The sequence below is a fragment of the Cynocephalus volans genome, chromosome 1 (genome assembly GCF_027409185.1).
Source record: "Cynocephalus volans isolate mCynVol1 chromosome 1, mCynVol1.pri, whole genome shotgun sequence".
Taxonomy (NCBI): Eukaryota; Metazoa; Chordata; class Mammalia; order Dermoptera; family Cynocephalidae; genus Cynocephalus; species Cynocephalus volans.
In genome coordinates, this window is record NC_084460.1 from 31,408,984 (window position 1) to 31,427,793 (window position 18,810).

Here is an 18,810-nt window from a genome sequence, read left to right on the forward strand (position 1 = left end):
AACTGAATGTGCCGGAAGTGTAAAACACACACCAGATTTTAAAGACTTGGTATGAAATAAGAATGTAAAATAGCTCATTATTAATTTTTATGATGATTACTTGTTGAAATGCTAATATTTTGGATATATTAGGTTAAATAAAATATATTATTTAAATTAATCTCACCTGTTTCCTTTTACTTTTAATGTGACTTCTACACTACAAAAGTTAAAATTACCTATGTCACTTGCAGTATATTTCTGTTGGACAACACAGCTCTACATAATGCTGTTAACAATCCCCAGCTTCTAGAATTGTTGTGAAGATGAGAAAAGATAGCTGTAACATAGAGCTCTGAGAAACTGTAGAGCTCCACATTCAACTATATCATCCTCTTGCCATTTACCCTCTAGCCCCCATCCTGGGACCCTCCTCTACGCCCACCTGCCCCTGGAGCTCCTGCAACGATGCATAGTACTTGGACCACCAGTCGAGCTCTTCAGGATCAGGGACGTCCTCCTCCAGCTCAGGGCCTTGATTCAGGAGGCCCCCTAGGGGGAGCTTCTTCAAAGGAGCCTGAGGCAGAGAGAATTCGGTCCCTCTAACCCAGAACCACCCCAAGACCTGCCAGCCCCTTCTCCACCCATCTCCCATCCCCCATCACCTTCAGGAGCTGTCTGGAGATCCCTGCTTCAGCCAATAAGGGATCCAGGGACTTCTGTCCTGGGAGGGGAAATGACACCATGAGGTGAGGTGAGAAGAAGTCAGACTCCGTGCCCAACTGGAGAGTCCCCTGGAGCTGTCTCTGCGAGGAACAGAGGAGCTTCTGTGTGGTGGCCCCTAACCTTGAGGTCCCTTGGGCACCAGGTCCCCTGTTTCCTCCTCCTCCTCTTCTTCCTCAGGGGGATCTTCATGACCCTGGAGTGTGAATCGCAGCATGTGTGGGACAATGTGGGAACCCACAAGGACTGTACGGCCAAAGGCCCGGCGCTCGATCACCAGGATGCTGAGAGGGGGCTGCAGGTAAGGCTGCTCCGGCAAGTTCTGGGGGTGGGGAGAGAGGAACTGTGTGTCCGAAGACGTGGGGAGGAGGGAAAGGCAGCCACAGAGACAGGTGGAAAAACGATACATCTGAGCTCACATTCTCAGCCCAGCTCTGCTATGGCCTCTCTGTGCCATCTCTGGTAAGTCACTGCCTTCTAACTGTTTCCCAGCTAAAAATAGAACACAGTTCTGGATTCAAAAGCCGTATCAGATAACATAATAGATACAAAAGTATTTTGGAGCCTACAAAGTGCTATCAGAAACATGGGGTTATTATTCTTATGTAAAGGACCAATACTCAATTTACAAATATAGATTTAGAGCCATAAAAATATGTATGGCCTTTAACCCAGGAATTCCATATCTACCAATGGATTGGGGGTGGGGGTTATAATTACACTACTGTATTGCTGGATTGTGTGTGTGTTTGTGTGTGTGTGTGTGTGACAATTATAGCACAAAGGAGAGAGGAAGGAATGGAGCTATACTGGAGAAAGTTTTCTATATTTTACTGAAACTAAATTAGCATTAATCTAAAGTAAACTGTGAAAAGTTAGTATACCTATCATAATCCTTAGGACAACTACTGAGTAAAAACAACAAAGTAATTAAAGTAGTACACCAAGAAATATCTATTTAATACAAAAAAGGCAGTAAAAGAGGAACAAAAAATATACAAGACATATAGAAAGCAAATAATAAAATGGCAGCTGTAAGTCCAACCAATAATATCAATAATAACATCAATTGTGGCTGTATCAAACTTTTCAATCAAAAGACAGAGATTTTCAACTGGATTTTAAAAAGATACAACCACATGCTGTCTAAGAGACATTCTTTATATTCAAAGACACATATAGGTTGAAAGTAAAAGAATGAGAAAAGTTATATTATGCAAACAGTAACCACAGATAGTAGTTATGCTATCAAAAAAATAGAGTTTAAGACAAAAAATTTTACTAGAGATGAAGAGGGACATTTTATAATCATAAACAGGTCAACTTATCAGGAAAATATAGCAATTATAAACTTATATGCACCTAACAAAAGAACATCAACATACAAGAAGTTAAATGATAGAATTGAAAGGAAAAACAGGCAATCCAACAATAATAGTTGGAAACTTCAATGCCCTATTCTCAATAACGGATAGAACTAAACAGAAAATAAAGGAGCCTTGTTCAAGTGACTTGAATAATACTGTCAAACAACTTGACCTAACATATCTATAGAACATTCCACTCAACAACAGAAGAATTCATATTCTTTTCAAGTGCAAAATGCAGAAAGGGATGTGTGCTCCCCAATTTGCACTATGAAGTGAGAAATGAAAAGAAACACCCTGTGATGGTCTAAATGTATGTGTCCCCCCCAAATTTATATATTAAAACATAACCCCCAAGATAATGGTATTAAGAGGTGGGGCCTTTGGGAGGTGATCAGGTCATGAGAACAGAGCCTTCATGAATTAGTGCCCTTATAAAAGAGTCCTGAGGGAGCTTGTTAGCCTCTGTTTGCCCTTTTGCCACATGAAGACAAATAGAAGGTACCATCTAGACTAGCTGGAAAGCTCAGTTAGTTAGAGTGTGGTGCTGATAACACCAAGGTCCTGGGTTTGATCCCTGTACTGGCCAGCTGCCAGAGAGAGAGAAAGAGAGAGAGAGAGGTGTCATCTATGAGGAATGGGCCCCCACCAAACACCAAATCTGCTGGCACCTTGATTTTGTACTTTCCAGCCTCCAGAATTGTGAGTAATAAATTTCTATTGATTATCAATTACCCAGTCTAAGATATACTGTTATAAAAGCCAGAACAGACTAAGACATAGCCCCTGGAAGTTCAACAGGCAAGCTGCTTTCAGTTTCATTATCTTATAGCACAGTGAAGTTTCAAACAGAAAACTCCTGCATGTGAAACAGAGTCATGAAATAGTGGTGGGGTTTTCTGTTTGTTTGTCTTTTGCCCCCTCGCAGTCTGAAACCATTGTGCTTTGTCCTAGTCACACAGTCACGGCACTTTTCAGTTTACAAAGCCCTTTCACCAAAATCCTTTCTGTCATTTGCTCCTCACAGCACTCCTGCCAGGAGATACCTGCTGTATGTCCTGCCAACCTTTTTTCTTTTGTACCTATTACCCTCATTTTACATACAGAAAAACTGAAGCTCAAATAAGACAAGTGATTTGACAAGATCCTAAGTGGCATTACCAGGATTTGACTCCAAACTCCAGACTGTAGTAATTACAAATTACACAATGAATATATTTTTCTTCCCAGTCCCTGGTGTCTCAGAGACTACATAGATTTTTTGAGACTCATCTTTCAGGGCACTTGGTTAATCTACTCATTCAAGAGAGCCAAGGGAATACCACCAGCCCTTGGATTAATCCAGAGATCAGCAAACTATAGCCCATAAGCCAAGTCTGGCCAACAGCCAGTTTTTGTAAATAAAGTTTTATTGGAACATAGTCATACTCATTCATTTACATACCATCTATGGCTATTTTTGTGCTACAATGGCAGAGTTGAGTAGTTGCAACTGAGACTGTATGGACCACAAAGCCTACACATTTACTATCTGGCCCTTTACAGACAGTTTGCTGACCCGTGGATCAATCTGATGACCAGCTGGAAATTCACCATGCACTGCCCTCTTGCACTTCTCTGCCCAGCACTCCTTGCCCATGGCCCACACCCTCACCACTGTCAGATGCTTGACAAGTTCTGTGAAATTGGGGCTCTCACGGTAGCTGGCCAGGACCTCGGACTCCACACGTTGCCCGGCCACCTCTAGCACCACCTGGGGCTGCTCCACCTCGAACAGATGCACACGACCAAGGTTTCTCAGACCCCAGAAGAGCACCTAGGTTCAGGAAGTGGGAGATTCAGGGACCTGCACCTGACAGAGGGATGCCCCAGTGCAGGGGAGCAAGGGGTCATTGAGTGTCTGGTGCTACCTCAACACGGAACTCCCTGAGCACTGGGCGCACATTGGGTGGCAGGGACAGGTGTCCAGAGAGGGGCTCAACCAGGGTTGTCAGATCCTGGGGCTCCACATCACTGGGCACTGAAGGCTGCAGGGGAGAAGAGGTCAAATGTCAAAGAGGAGTCAGGCCAAAGGAGAAAAAGCCCAGGCTTGGGGAAGGGATATGGAGAGGTGCTGGTGAAATATAGGCACAGAAGAACCGGGCAAGGCTGGATTGGGGGAGTGGGGGTGTCTCAGGAAGTAGCCATGTGCAGGGAGGGAGGGTGGGTACCTGGGTTCTCTGGGGTTGGAGGAGCCTGGCAAGGTAAACCTAGGGTATGACCACTTATAATGTTCCCTGGAGTTAGGAGGTCCAATGAGGTGACCCCAGGACAGACCTGCAGCCTGCATGCTCTGGGGATAAGGGACCTGGAGGGATATCCCTGGGACACACACATGTTTTCTATTCCCTGAAGCTGGATGCCTGATGGAATAACAGATGGGCCCGCAGCCTGTGCCAGCTAGGCCAGGGCATTCTGACCTCAAGTCGGCCACTGTAGTCCAGTTCAATGAGTTCAAAGGTGGCAATGAGCTCCCCAGCTGCCCGGGGTCCCTTCCTCAGGGGGAAGAACTGCAGCTCAGGGCGCTGGTATGGGTCCTCCGCCAGCTTCACCCTCGGGGCAGCCAGTGCCCTGCCCAGAAACATAGGAGGGCCCTGCAGGGAGCAGGGCATGAAGACAAAAGGGAAAGAGGCTCAGGAGCCAGGGGAGGGGGACTCCAGGCTGGGAACCTGGGGGGGCCCAGCCTCACTCACAAACTTATTGTGGTCGAAGACATTGATGATGACCAGAGGAGGCTCCTCCCGCAGCTGCTCCCTCCTGCCGTCCACAATCAGCTGATCAAAGACCAGGAGCTCATCCCACAGGGGGCTCAGCGTCTGCTCCAGGACCTGGGGCCACGCAGAGAAGTGGCAACATCGGGTGTCAGAAGAAGGCTCCTGAAGCACATGTAGGACAGCACCACTGAGCTAAAGTAACCCTTTAAGTAACTGTTTGTCACCAGAGAAGTGGGGATGTGAAGGAGGGCAAAGCATCTTCACACTGGTCTCCTAGCCCTGGTCTCTCCCTGTTGTAATCTGCCGCCCTCTGAGCCCAGACCTAAAGTCAACCCCAGAAAACAACTCCTCACCCCTAAGACCTCTGGTTCTCCACCACCCCCTAAGTCAAGGCAGTCCCATCCAATATCTGGTCCTGAAAATCCAGGGTGGGAAGAGCCTTAGGGACGTGGGGACCTAAGACCCCATCTTGTCTCCCAGCCCCCTCCACCCACATCCCATCCCAGCCCTCACCCGTGTGGTATGGCACTGGGTAGAGATGAGGACTCGAGCAAAGGGGTCTGAGAGGCCACTGTCATCTGCTGCCAACACACCTCGGGCCTGGTATAAGTGAGCCCGGAGCTGGAAGTAGCTAAAATCTGGGAGGGGGAAGGAAAAGGTCATGTTTGCTCAGGGGACCACTGGAGTGCCTAGACTTATTAGCCCCACACTTTGGGCAAATAGCCAGGTGGGCCCTGTGCCCCCTGTCCCCTGCCCGCCCCTCACTCACCATCCCGACACAGGCTGTGGGGCAGCCCGGCCGAGGGCTCAGGCAGCAGGTCCGGGGGCAGCTCGGAGGTGCAGGCCTTGGCTTGCTTACCCAGCCCCAGCCACAGGAAGAGCTCCAGCTTGGCACAGACCTCACCAGGGGCTGCCCCAAGCGCCTGGTGGGGAAAGGAGGCATGTTAAGGCCCCAGCTGTCTCCTCTTATTACCCCAGCTAGAGGCAACAATCTTGTTCCCCAAGGCACGCCCTTTCTCTGTATGGCTATACCACACCTTTGTGCCCCCCACCCTCCACCCCATTCCCCTTTCACTCCCACTCCCCACACCTCCTGCCCCAATGCTGTCACTTCCTATACCCCACACCCCACACTCCCTCCTTTGTCCTCGCCATTCCTGACACATTTGCATTCCCTGACCCCTATACCAAGGGTCACCACTTCTCACCACAAGGGACCCCTTTGATATCTTTTCCAGGGACACCTCATTTAGAAATTTTTTTGTAAGGGACTAATTGATTACGGTTCCTCTTTCACTACCCTGCCCATTTGTCACAATGTGGTCAACAAGAGGGCGAGTGCAGGCCCAGAGCTGAAAAATGTGTTTATCTCATTTCAAAGGTGGCCTGGGCAAAGGCACAACCTTATGTTGGCTTTTTGGACAACTGAAAAGAGTTCAGGGGCTCCTGGTTGACCACAGGCCTCCACCCTGATGCCCACGCCCGCCCTATGAGCCTCACCCCACTTCTCCCAGACACCCTCGCCCCCACCCCCTCACTGTGAGCAGCAGACTCTGGATCTTCCCACAGTCCCGGCCCCGCTCCTCCTCGACCACAGAGAACAGCACATCCTGGGCAGGGATCCGAGCCCAGGCCACGCGGCGTCGCCCACTGAACATCCAGACCAGCACATCAGGGAGGGGTGGTTGGGGCTGCGGGCAGAGAACTGTGTCACGGAGGGGGGTTGGGAGCTGAGACCACCTGCTCTCACAGCTTGGACTGGATGGATGGACCAAATATCCATCCCAGCCCTGCCTGCACCCCAGATCCTCATGGCCACCTGCCTCCTGGACATCTCCCCCAGATGCCCCCCAAGCCACCTCAGGCTCAAAGTCCAACCTGACTTTTTTTTTTTTAATTGTGGTAAAATATACATAACACAAAATTTACCATCTTAACTTTTTTTTTTTTTTTTAAAGATGACTGGTAAGGGGATCTTAACCCTTAACTTGGTGTTGTCAGGACCACACTCTCCCAAGTGAGCCAACCGGCTACACAGGGATCCGAACCTGTGACCTTGGTGTTATCAGCACCACATTCTCCCAAGTGAGCCACTGGCCGGCCCCATCTTAACTAGTTTTAATTGTGCACTGCAGTGGCTTTAAGTACATTCACATTGTGCAACCATCAGCACCATTCATCCTCCTCAGGCACCTGGGATTTCTTGCAAGTGCAAAGTAACCACTCTTAGAAGAAGGTGTGGGGCAGGAGAGCTAAAAGAAATCCATCAGTGGCCTTCTGGGATTTCAACTTTTTGAAGGATAAGGATGAGGCAGAGGTACTGAGACAAAACTCCCTCACTAGGGCCGACCCGTGGCTCACTTGGAGAGTGTGGTGCTGACAGCACCAAGTTAAGGGTTAAGATCCCCTTACCGGTCATCTTTAAAAAAAAAAAAAACTCCCCCATTAGGCTTCCAGCTAGCAAATGCTTAAGGCTCGGCTGGAGACCCAAGAGAAATCTTCTGATGCATTCTAGACTATCACAGATTTCACAAATAACTAAAGTCAGAAATGAAAGTGAGGTCATTACTACTGACCTTACAAAAATAACAACAATTAAAAGATAATACGAAGAACAATTGTACAACAACAAATTTGAACAGACCTATAACAAGTACAGAGATTGAATCAGTAAGCAAAAACCTCCCAACAAAGAAATGTCCAGGACCAGATGGCTTCATCGGTGAATTCTACCAAATATTTAAAGCATTTACACCATGTTGATTTCAAATGATCCTATGCATGATCATGCAAGGATAAGAGATCCATTCAAACTGCAAGATAGACCAATGGATTTTAATATAACAAAGTATAAAAAGTTCTTTGCCAGACATTTTTTTTAAATGTGAAGAAATGCCACTCTTCCCAGTAATTTTTTTGTTTTGAAGAATATATTTTTCATAAAAACATATTATTTATGTTAACATGCAATAATTTTACTCTTGTTATTTTTATTTATTTATTTGTTTGTTTGTTTGTTTGTTTTTGGCAGCTGGCCAGTATGGGGATCCAAACCCTTTACTCTTGTTATCTTAAATAATTAATAATAATTTTTTATTTCTCAGGTTGTAATTTTTTTTCAGTTTTAATTTATATAATGGCAAATATCAGTAGATAGCAATCTACATAAGCAAAAGTTCTTTTGGGTCTCCAGTCCTGAAACCACAACGTTTGAGAACATTGCCCAGAAGAAACCACTTGCACATCATGACATGTAAAGAATTGTCTTGGAAGCGTTGTTTCTAATCACCACCTACTGGGAACAACTCATATATCCATGAACAGTATGATGAATAAGTAAATTATGGTATATTCATATAATGTAATATTATACAGCAATGAAATGGACAAATTACAACTACATGTAATGATATGGGTAAATCTCACAAACAATATTGAATAAAAAAGCAAAATAATATAAAGTTTCAAAAACAGTAAAATTAAACTACTTTTTCAGGATGCATATTTATGTCATAAAAATTTTAAGTGTCAGCAGACAAAAGGAGGTTTTTCTTACACATTTAAGAAGCAATTTTGCACTGAAATTCAACATAATAAGGTCTCTGTCCTGTCTCTCTTTCCAACACCGTCTTCCAGCTGCCCAGACCTCCCGACTCTGGGCCTTTGCACACGCTGTGCATCCTTTCTCACTTGCCAAATTCCAACTTATCCTTCAAGTTCTAAGAAAGACCAAAATCCAATTCCTCAGTGGTTGACTCTGAGGACATTCTGGCCCCAGGGATCTAAATATCCTGTGCCTTTGGGAAGGACTGAGCTTCAGAGTCAGGCAGAACTGGCTTTGAATTCCAGCTCTGCTACTTAACCAGCGGTGACATAATGGACCAGTCCCTTTCCCTCTCTCAGTTTCCATGCCTGTCAAATGGGGTAAGCTCTTCCCAAGGTTGTTGGAAGGACACAAGATAACACACACAGATGTTTAGCAGAGGAAGCATTTCAAAAATGCAAACTCTCTTCACCCTTCACACATGTCGTGTTCAGATCTGCAGAGCAAGGGTGTCATACCCAAGGGAACTTTCTCTCAAATCTTCATCCAAAGAGATCCCAAATATTCCCCAGACCCTGGTGGGCCCCAGAACTCTCATCCTCACCCTTAGCTGCTCCAAATGGAGCTCAGTCCTATGCCCAGAACAATCAATGTGTCCCAGCCCTGGCATCATTCCAAAGGGCAAATCACACCTGCCCAGAGGCTTCTGGAATGATCCAAAAGCTTAGGGGAAAGGGTATACATGGTGAGGGAATGGGGTAGGCAAGGCATCACCTCCTGAGCCAAGAAGCGCAGTTTTGTCAGGAGCTTCTTGGCCAATGCCACTTTCTTTTGCACATTGCCCTGTCTCAGGCCCTGTAGAAGCCGTAGTCCTTGCTTTGCCAACAGGTTCTGGAAGGTCAAGAAGAGAGCGTGAGTGCAGGGCCCCAGCTAGGTGCCCCTGATTCCCTTCCTTGCCCCATACCAGGCTGTGCACCAGCAGTTTCCCTCGGCATCGATCCAGGGTGTTGGGCCTGATCATCGTCCTGCGCTCAGCACTGCGGCAAAACTGTCTGCAGAAAGCAGGGGCATGCAAAGCAGGGGGGAGTCAAGGGAGAGAACACTGACTCTTGGGGCCATTCCCTGCTCTCGGAGCGCCCCCAGCCTCCAACAGCCCTCTCAGTCCTGATCTCAGAAGGGGTGCCCTTCCTCATCCAAAGAGGGCCTTCTGTATTTGGACCACACCCAAATTCATCAAGGCCAGCTTCACCTTTGAGCTCCAGATCTCGCTAATATTTAATTTACTACCCTGGCTACTCCAAGTTTGGCCCATGGACCAACAGCATTGGTATCACTTGCAGGCTAGTTATAAATGTCCAGCCTCCTCCCAGACCCTACTGCATCAGAATCTACAAGTTTGTACTCTGGGGAATTCGTATGTGCCTTTAAGTCTGGGATGACCTGTGGTTTAGTCTCCACCAGCTTGACTAAAAGATAGCTTGAACATCACATGCCCAAACCAAATGCACGATTTCCAATGACACCCCTCACAAAGAAAACCCTGCTTAACCTCAAAATGTCAGAGTCATCCTTCACTTCTCTTTCTTTCTCTCTCATTCCACATCAATCCATCTGCAAGTTATTTATGCTCTACCTTCAAAAAATATCCAAAATCTGACCACTTTTCTCCCTTTCTCTTTCTCCAGGACCACCCTAGACCAACCTCCATCATTTCTCACCCAGCATTATTGCAACAGCCTCCTAATTGCTCTAACTGCTTCTATTCTTACCCCCGCTCCTGCACAATATTCTCAATATGTAGCATCCAGAGTGCTCTTTTCAATGCTTTCCAGACCATCCCACTCCTCTGCAGTGGCTTCTCATCTCAGAGGAAAAGACAAAAATCCTTAAAATGGCTTAAACGGCCCTCCATAACCTGGCTCCCTTTCTGTCCCCATCTTCATCAAATATAACTCGCCCTCATGCACACCCCTATGGCCACAGTGGCATTTTTGCTCCCTTACAAATACACCAAGTTCATTTCCACCTCAGGGCCTTTGTATTAATTCCTCCCTCTACTAGAATGTTCTGCCCTTAAATCTGTGCATGGCTCATTCCTTTCTTCATTCAGATCTCTACTCAAATGTCAGCTTCCCTGATCACCCCATCTAAACAGCTCCTGCCACTTTCCCCATGGCATAAATAAATACTCTGCTTTATTTATCTATTGTCTGTCTTCCTACATTGAAAGTAAGCTAGGGCAGGGAATTCATTTTGATTACCACTTGTATTCTCAGTCAAAAATGATTTTTGAAACAGATCTTTTGGAACCATTTTGACCCCAATTATTATTATTTTTTTATGAATGTTTGCATTTATGAATGTTTGATATTGATTGAAAACTGACAAAAGAATCAAATCTTTATGTCAAGAATTAAATCCCAAACTGGATTCAAGGAAATTGGACCTGACAGAAACAATGGCCATAAAAGAAAACTACATTGGCTAAAACTATAAATAGTGAAACATATGTACAGATCTTTCATTGAAATTTCCCTGCCAATCAGTTCGTTAGAGCATGGTGTTGATAACACCAGGGTCAAGGGGTCAGATTCCCTTACCAGCCAGCCACCACACACACACACACACACAAAGCAAAAGAAACTTTGCCTGCCAAAAAATAATTTCAGTAATAAAATAATTTCAGTAAAGTGAAAACAGAAACAGTTTAGAAAATCAAGCAAGGAATTAAGCTGGATAAGGTGGCTGCTCTTTTGGAGACTTAGAGAATGTAGCCTTACAATTAATCTCTGGGACACATACGCATGAACATTTAGAACTTTTAGAAGTCAAGCAGAAAGGGAGTCAGCAAAAGAGATGAGAAGGAATAGGCAAGAAGGTGGGAGGAAAACCAGGGCAGTGTGGACTCATGGAAGTTCACCACAGAGAATGTTTCAAGAAGGAGGGACATCAACTGCATCCACTGACACTGAAGGATTGAGCAAAAGGAGGGCAGAAAAGTGGCCACCTACAACCTACTACCTCATTGCCTCTCCTGACTGGGGTCCCTGGCAGAGTCCCCCTCTTCTACCCTACCCCTAAATGCTGGAGCTCTCCAGGTCCTCAGATTTCTCTTTTCTCGGCTCCCTAGATGGTTTTATCCATCCCCATCTACGTAATGACAGCTCCCAAATTTACAATCCCTGCTTAGAACTCTCCCCAGAACTGACCTCATCTAGCTAACTGCCTACCAGACACGTCCACTTATAAGTCTAATAGACACCTCAAAGTTACCATGTCCAAAAATGAGCTTCTGATGTCCTCCCTTGCCTCCCAGCCCCCTTCAGATCTTCTCCTTCTCTTTTTTCCCATAACTCAGTAAACAGCACCATCTACATCACTGTGCAAGCCAAAATCTTGGGAGTCATTCATGACTATTCTTCGTGAGTTTTCCTCATCCCCTACACCTATTCACTAGCAAATCCTGGCACTGCATCTCCACTGCAACCACCATCATCTATCACTTCGATTATTACAATGCCTTCTTTATTATTATTATTATTATTTTTTTAAAGATGACCGGTAAGGGGATCTTAACCTTTGACTTAGTGTTGTCAGCACCACGCTCTCCAAGTGAGCAACCCGGCCATCCCTATATACGGATCCGAACCCGTGGCCTTGGTGTTATCAGCACCACACTCTCCCGAGTGAGCCACGGGCTGGCCCCTACAATGCCCTCTTTAGTAATCTCCCTGCTTCCTCTCTTACATCATTCCTCTCCCACTTCTTTTTTTGGTGGTTGCCCAGTACAGGGATCTGAACCTATGACCTTGGCGTTATCGGCACCACACTCTGAGCAAGTGAGTTAACCAGCCAGCCCTCTTTTTAAGAAGTGTAAGTTAGAGTATATCTCTCCTCTTTTCAAAACCTTCAGTGTCTGCACTCAGAGAAGAAGCCAAGGTCATGACAATTGCCTATGAGGCTCCCGCATGATCTACCCTGCCTCCCTCCAGCCTCATCTATTCTGCTCACACTACTGCAGTCACACTGGTTCCCTTGCTCTTCCTTAAACACAGCAGGCATGCTTTCACCTCGGGGCTTTTGCACATGCTCTCCTCTCTGCCTGGAACATCCTTACAGACAAGGCTTGCTCCTTCATCTTCTTCATGTCGTCTACAGAGTGACCTCTCCTCTCCACCCTTTCCAAAATTGCAACATGTCTCTAAAATGCTCCCTCACTTTATTTTCTCCCTTAACACTTATCCTTATCCTACTCATTTCTATTGCTTTGTTTACATGTTCATTATCTGTGTCCCCCCCACACACACACTCACCCACTCCCCCCACACACACACCAGAATGTAAGCTTCAGGGTCTGGCATAGTAAATGTCATAAATGTTTATTAAATAGATAAATAACTATTTCAAGAAGAGGGTCAGAAAAACACGTAAGTAACTGGAGCAGGTAATGGAATTCAGGGAAATGAAGATCAAAGATGGAAGCGACTAGAACATGTTTATGTGGTTTCAGCAATGACCTGGTAACTAGGGACCAGTCGATGATGCAGGAGAGAAACTGGATAACTTCAGAACAAATTCCTCCAGTAGGTGAGAGGAGATGAAATCAATGCCACAGCTAGGGCTACTGGAGCAGGGCACTTCCTCTGCTGCAGCAGGAAGGAGAGCAGATGGATGCAGAGGCTGGCAAGGTGTGGACTGGCTGGAGGAAGGTAAGGCCCCTGTTTTCTCCATGAAGGAAGAGAGGTCATTAGCCAGGACCAGTGTGGAGGAGGAAGAGGGGAGGTTTGAGAAGAGAAACTGTACAAGCCTCCAGGAGCGTGGGAAAGGAAGTTTACAGGAGAGGGCAGTAGAGATGCCCAAGGATGTGGGGACCGTCAAACCCCCAATTGTCTCCATCAAACTCCTTCCATAGGGACAATCACCTTCTTACTCTTCTGTAAAGTGCTGAGCAATCGCAGCTTCAAGCCACCCTGGGGCCAGACAGCTACCCTGAGCTCCCTCACCACGGCGTTGGCAGCAAGGGGTGGCTCTCAGCTCACCTGCTCCCAGCCACCAGCTCTTCCAGAGACTGCTTGAGCCGTGCACAGGCTCCCGGCCCCGGCCTGCGCTGCAGCGTCTCAACTTCCTGCAGCCCCTGGTCCTGCGCAACCAGCCAAAAGGGTCAGAGAGTCTTGAGGGTCTGGGACTTCTTGAGGACCACCTCCACCTCGAGGCCCCACCAACTCACGACCGCACCTCTTGGCCCACCCTTCTTTGGCTTGATCAGGTTCCATTTTTCTAGCCCCCTACTGGTTCCACCCCAGTGAGACCCTGCCCCCAATAGCTCTATGCATCTCCTTCACCCAGCCCCTTCCTGGGTCCAACAATTCTGAATCCCTGTCCTCCCACAACTTCTGGCCTCCTCAGTTTGCCCAGAAGCTGTGCTCTTTGGCCTCCACCTTCTGGCCTTGCACCAACAAGGTGCTGGCTCCCTAGTGCTCCATCCATTAGCCCCGCTCCAGAGCTCCCTTCAAAGGCCACAGTCCCCCCACGCCACCCCCAGAGTCTCTATGGTCCAGCCTCTCCCTGTGGGCACCGGCCTTGCACTCACGAGCCTCTCAGCCACTTTGTGCACACAGTTGCTGCTCAGCAGGCGCCACGTATGATCCTCCCAGCGGCTCCACACACGCACACACGGCTTGCGGTGACGCAGGGGCAAGCAGAGGTATGGCCTGGGCCAGGTGGAGAAGAGTGGAGGCTTTGGGGGGCATTCTGGATCCCTGGGACCGCCCAACACCTTCCTTCCAGCCATCAGGAGCACTCACCCGCTGCCGTCCATAGGCTCAGGCCGCTGAGCAGGGGTCCCTATCTCCTCCTCCTCCTCCTCTGGCCTGGCCCCCACGTCCGACTCCAGCAGAGGCTGCGCCTCCACCGCCGTGCCGTCTGTTCCCTCCCCAGCCCTGGACCCTCGTCCCAATTGCTCCTCCTGGCGGCCTGCACGACCTACCCACAGAGAAGCAAGGGTCAGCAGGCAATAGACTGAGGGTCAGACCCCTTCCTCAACCTCCTCTGCCTCAATAGAGGTCAGAACACACCCCTTACTGAAGGTCAACAGCCCCTTCCAGGGGCCTAAGGTCTGAAACAAGAATTACCACCCTCAAACCCATGACCCTCGGAGGTTCAGCGAGGCCACACACCAATGGAAATCTCGAAGCTGATAGGCTGCGAGGCCACGACGGGGTCAATCATGGTGGCCTCGAAGAGCACACCAAAAAGCAGGAAATCTTCGCAGGGCGCCAGGGCGTTCTGGGGAAAGGAGTCAGGCTGGTCTCAGCCCCCCCCCCCCCCCCCCCCCCCCGGGAGCAGCCTGGACTACACTTGGCCACAATGCTCACAGAAAGACACTGCAACCAAGGCCTGGAAGTCACCGTAGGTATCCTACCTCGGTCTCTTCCCCTTGCAGCCCCAACCATTGGCCTAGGGATTGGTCTTCTCTGGCCCACCCCTGATTGGTCAGTCCCCCAACATGTGCACATACACTCAAGCACATGTGTCCACACGCTGCACTCTTCACCCATGCCCCCAAATTGAGACCCGCATGGTATTTAATGAAGGGCTGAAGGTGACTCCGCCCCTTTGCTAAAACCCCAGCTCCGACCTGTGGCAGCGGCAGCAACTCGTCCACCTCCACCTCCATTGCACTAGGAATCTCAGGCCCATCCGCGCTGGAGCTGGTGTCCACGTGCTGCGGAGCCGCCGTTGGGGTTTGGCCCCGCCGGCCTTTCTTCTTCTTTCCGGTGAGCCGGGACAATCTAGACCCCTTTGGGGTCTGGGGAGGCTCAGGTTCAGCTCTCCCTTCGAGCACATCCATGGACACAGCCACAAGCAGACGGCCACGGAACCAAATGCCTTGGCCAAGGCCTTCATTGAGACTTTGAAGACCGTCCCGGAGCCCCCCGCTGGGGGGCGAGCCATAGAGGGGCACCCAGGCTGGGCCGAAGGTGGGGTTAAACCCCGCTGTAAGGAACAAGAACAGTGTTTTGGAGGGGAGCACTGAGCAGGTGGGTGCTAGCCAGGTCAGTCTATGCTCCACACGCTGATTCCTCCAAGACCTTTGGAGGGATGGGGGTGGGGGGGTGGGGAAGGGGCCCTGGAAGTAAAAAAGTTTGCGAACGGCTGCGGACGCACAGCTGCGGACCACGACCTGGAGCGCTTTGAAACCAGCTTGTCTCCCAAAGGCGCTGTGGACAGACGGAGCCAGAGTCCTGGAGGTGGACTGGGGCGGGGCTACGGGTGATCAGGTAAGGGACCGAGATAAACGGATACGGGTAGATGGGCTTGTTTCAATGCGTGTAAACCTGTAGGAAGCGCGGGGATGGAGAGGTTAGTGGATATGCTGCTGGAGTCAGAGTTTTGTCAACAGAGCCAGACCGAGGTTGGGATTCATAGTCTGGGGGCGACAGGTGAGGCTCCGAAGGGCGAGGCCGGCTTGGCTCCGAGGGGCTGCGCCGTTTTGGGGGTGGAGCGGGCTTCCTAAGTGGAGCTGCGTCCCAAGGATGGGGTTTGCCGCGGGCGCGGGACCCAGGGCAGACGGGGTCCGGACGCGCTTACCCGCGCGGCCGGGGTGGGAGACCTGCCGAAGGTCCAGCACGTGCGTGGCGAGGGCCACATCGACGAGGGGCGCGTCGTCCAGCAGCTGCAGGCGAAGGCCGCGCGTCAGCGGCGGGAAGAGCTCCACGAAGCTCAGCTGCTCGTTCCACTCGGGCGCCGCCGCCTCGCCGCTCACCGACGTCTCGCCCTGAAGGCGGCGGCGAAGACAGGCGGAGAGGGGTCGGCGCGGGACCAGGGCCGGGGCCGCAGAGAGCGGGCACGGGAGCCACTTACCTGCTGCCCCAGGAAAGACACCCGCACGTAGGGGTCCATGAAGACGCGCTGGTCGTGCAGGGCGCGGGCCAGGCTGCCCAGCAGCCCCGGGCGCAGCGCGGGGATCCCCTCGGCACGGTACACGCGCACGCGGAGCCGCGCCCACGGCCTCTCGGCCGGCACCCGGCGCGGCAGCAGCAGGTTCCTAGGGAAGGGGGGCGCGGAGAAGGTGGAGAGGCTGGAGTCTCGGCCCCTGCCCTTCTCGGCGCGCCTGGGCCACGCGCCGTCCTAGTGTCCCCTCCCCACCTCACCCCAGCTCACTTCTCGATGTCCGAACTGTGCCCTGGGCCCGGGGGCGGCAGTGGAGGGGGCAGGTCCCCGCGCGCCCTCACGGACAAGGTAACCTTGACGAAGCCCTTGGTCCCGGAGCGGGTGTCGCGGGGGTCATGCAGTGGAGCCCATTTCTGGTAGAAGTGGCCATCTGGGGGCGGAGGGGTGGGCTGGGGGTCGGGTCAGGGAAGACCGGCGGGAGGCAGGGGGCGATCCTAGGGCTGCGATGGGAGGGTTAGCCACGGGCCGGGGTTTCCGCCGGCTCAGCAGGGAGGAGCGGGAAGCGAGGAGGTCGGCCCTCGCGAGAGGCGGCCGTTTCAGAAGTCAGTGTCTAGGGGTCTTGGTGTAGATGAGTCTCAATAAGGGCAGGGCTCGGTACCTGGCTGGTCGAAGACGATGCCCAGGTCCATCCTGAAGGTGCCTATCCGGGTGGTCATAAACGGGAGAGTCTGCGAATGGAAGGCCTGTGGGGAAGGTGACGGTAGTCCTGGAGCTTCAGCATCCCCCCTCCTCTGACAAAAACCTCTCACTCTACCCCCCTCACCGTGATCTCCAGCAGCAAGTCCTGGAGGCGAAGCCGGCTCTCATGGAATTCGAACAAGAAGTACTTGAAATGGGGGCGAGAGAAGGTTAGACGTGAAGGGCCGCGCCGGCTGGCCGCTGCCTCTTGCAAAGAAAACAGCCACTCCCCCACCGCACCCCGCCCCCGGGCCTCTCCGTGCCTTCCCTCGACAAGCCCTGCCCATCCGTAGGCGGGTGCCGGGCTCAGTTCCACTCAGGCCACGCGCCCTCCAGGGACAGTTCTTATCTGGGTCCTGCCCATTCTCTCAGACCCGCCCTCTTCCTTGGTCGCGCCCACCTCGTTGTAGAAGGGGCAACTGGTCCCGCGCTGTGTGGCGGTAACTCGGCGCTGCTCCCCAACACGCACGGCCACATAGGGGTTAATGTTGACTCCCACCAGTTTCTGGGCCTCCAGCACGGTGACCCCCACCTGAGGGGTGCAGAAGGAGGAGGAAAAGAAGCCAGACCTGCCCAGATAGCGGGGGGGGGGGGGGGGGGGGGGGGGGGATTGTGTGTGTGCAGAACAGGTGGTACTCCCCAAGGGTTAGGGTCTGAAGAAGAGCAATACCTGGAAATCCTGGGCTCTGGACATCTGGGAGGGATCCCCGCGGTCCGGGCCCCGGGTTCGGCTGCAGAGGTTAAGGTGAGATCTCACTTTGCCCCCTGCCTGCCTGCATGCACACTTGCTTGGTCTCCTCTCCCTCTGAACTTTTGGATTCTGAGTCCTTAGGGTCTTGTCTTGCCTCCATCTCAACCCTACACCCAGAATTTGACTCATTCCTGGAGCCCTGAAACTATTTATTCAACAAAGATTTATTGAGCACCTACTATGTGCCAACACTGTTCTAGGCACTAGGACACTGCTATGAACAAAAGAGACAGAACTCCTTGCCCTCATTAAGCTTTCATCATCACGTGTGTGTGATTGTAAGCCAGTGTAACTGTGTGCGTGAACGTGGCTGTGTCTATGCCTATGAGTGAGTGACACTTTGACCCCAGGATATCTGCCCTTCACCCATACACTGGGACTGTGTGTTTGTGAGGGTGGATGGGCGTGGGCCTGCATGTGTAAGTGGTGAGACTGACTCACTAGTAGGGTGTGGGAGCAAGTGTGCAGTGGGTACCTCTTGAGGGGGCTGAACATGACCCCGGAAAGCTCCACATCAGGCTCATCCTCGATCTCCAGCTCCAGCTCCAGCTCCAGGTCATTCTCCTCATCGTCCTGCTGGCCTAGGCCTCGAGCTAGCCTGCGGCCCAAAGCCACTGCCCGCCGCTCCAGCAGGGCCTCCCCAGGCCTGATAGGAAAGGCCCTCAAGGGACATGCCTGGGACCTATCACCCATCTCTGGGCATCCCCTGACTTCCCTGACCCTAGGACTGACCCCTGACTCTTGGACTGACCCCATTGATTCCAAGACAGACCCCCAACCCTGGGACCCCTCTAATTCCAGAGTTGACTCTTGATTCTAGGAGTGACCCCGACCCTAGAATTGATTCAGTACTGATCCCAGACCCCAGGATTGACCCCACATCACTGGCTCCTAACCCTATGACTGACCTCAGTGACCCCAGGGCATCCCCATATACTTACTCCAGCTCCTGGAAGCCCACATTGGGGATGATCAGCTCCGAGCTGGGAGGCAGAGAAATGAAAGGAGCAAGAGGGCCAGGCCTGACTACAGAGCTGCAACCCAGTTAGCACACTCCCAAGG

At 50.8% G+C, this 18,810-nt stretch overlaps 1 protein-coding gene across 1 annotated transcript in view; it reads right to left on the bottom strand.

Moving 5' to 3' along the window:
• Nucleotides 1-18,810, bottom strand: part of LOC134390945 (fer-1-like protein 4) — a 43,699-nt gene that overhangs the window by 22,542 nt on the left and 2,347 nt on the right. Inside the window, 26 exon segments of the mRNA XM_063114729.1 lie at nt 425-556; nt 645-703; nt 826-1,024; nt 3,724-3,885; nt 3,980-4,096; nt 4,529-4,702; nt 4,802-4,936; nt 5,336-5,460; nt 5,592-5,745; nt 6,361-6,513; nt 9,141-9,257; nt 9,331-9,418; nt 13,406-13,506; nt 13,957-14,077; nt 14,171-14,348; nt 14,543-14,651; nt 15,004-15,362; nt 15,957-16,143; nt 16,230-16,413; nt 16,530-16,689; nt 16,918-17,002; nt 17,083-17,145; nt 17,398-17,529; nt 17,668-17,728; nt 18,224-18,394; nt 18,690-18,731. Of these exon segments, the coding sequence (XP_062970799.1) occupies nt 425-556; nt 645-703; nt 826-1,024; nt 3,724-3,885; nt 3,980-4,096; nt 4,529-4,702; nt 4,802-4,936; nt 5,336-5,460; nt 5,592-5,745; nt 6,361-6,513; nt 9,141-9,257; nt 9,331-9,418; nt 13,406-13,506; nt 13,957-14,077; nt 14,171-14,348; nt 14,543-14,651; nt 15,004-15,362; nt 15,957-16,143; nt 16,230-16,413; nt 16,530-16,689; nt 16,918-17,002; nt 17,083-17,145; nt 17,398-17,529; nt 17,668-17,728; nt 18,224-18,394; nt 18,690-18,731 (3,568 nt within the window).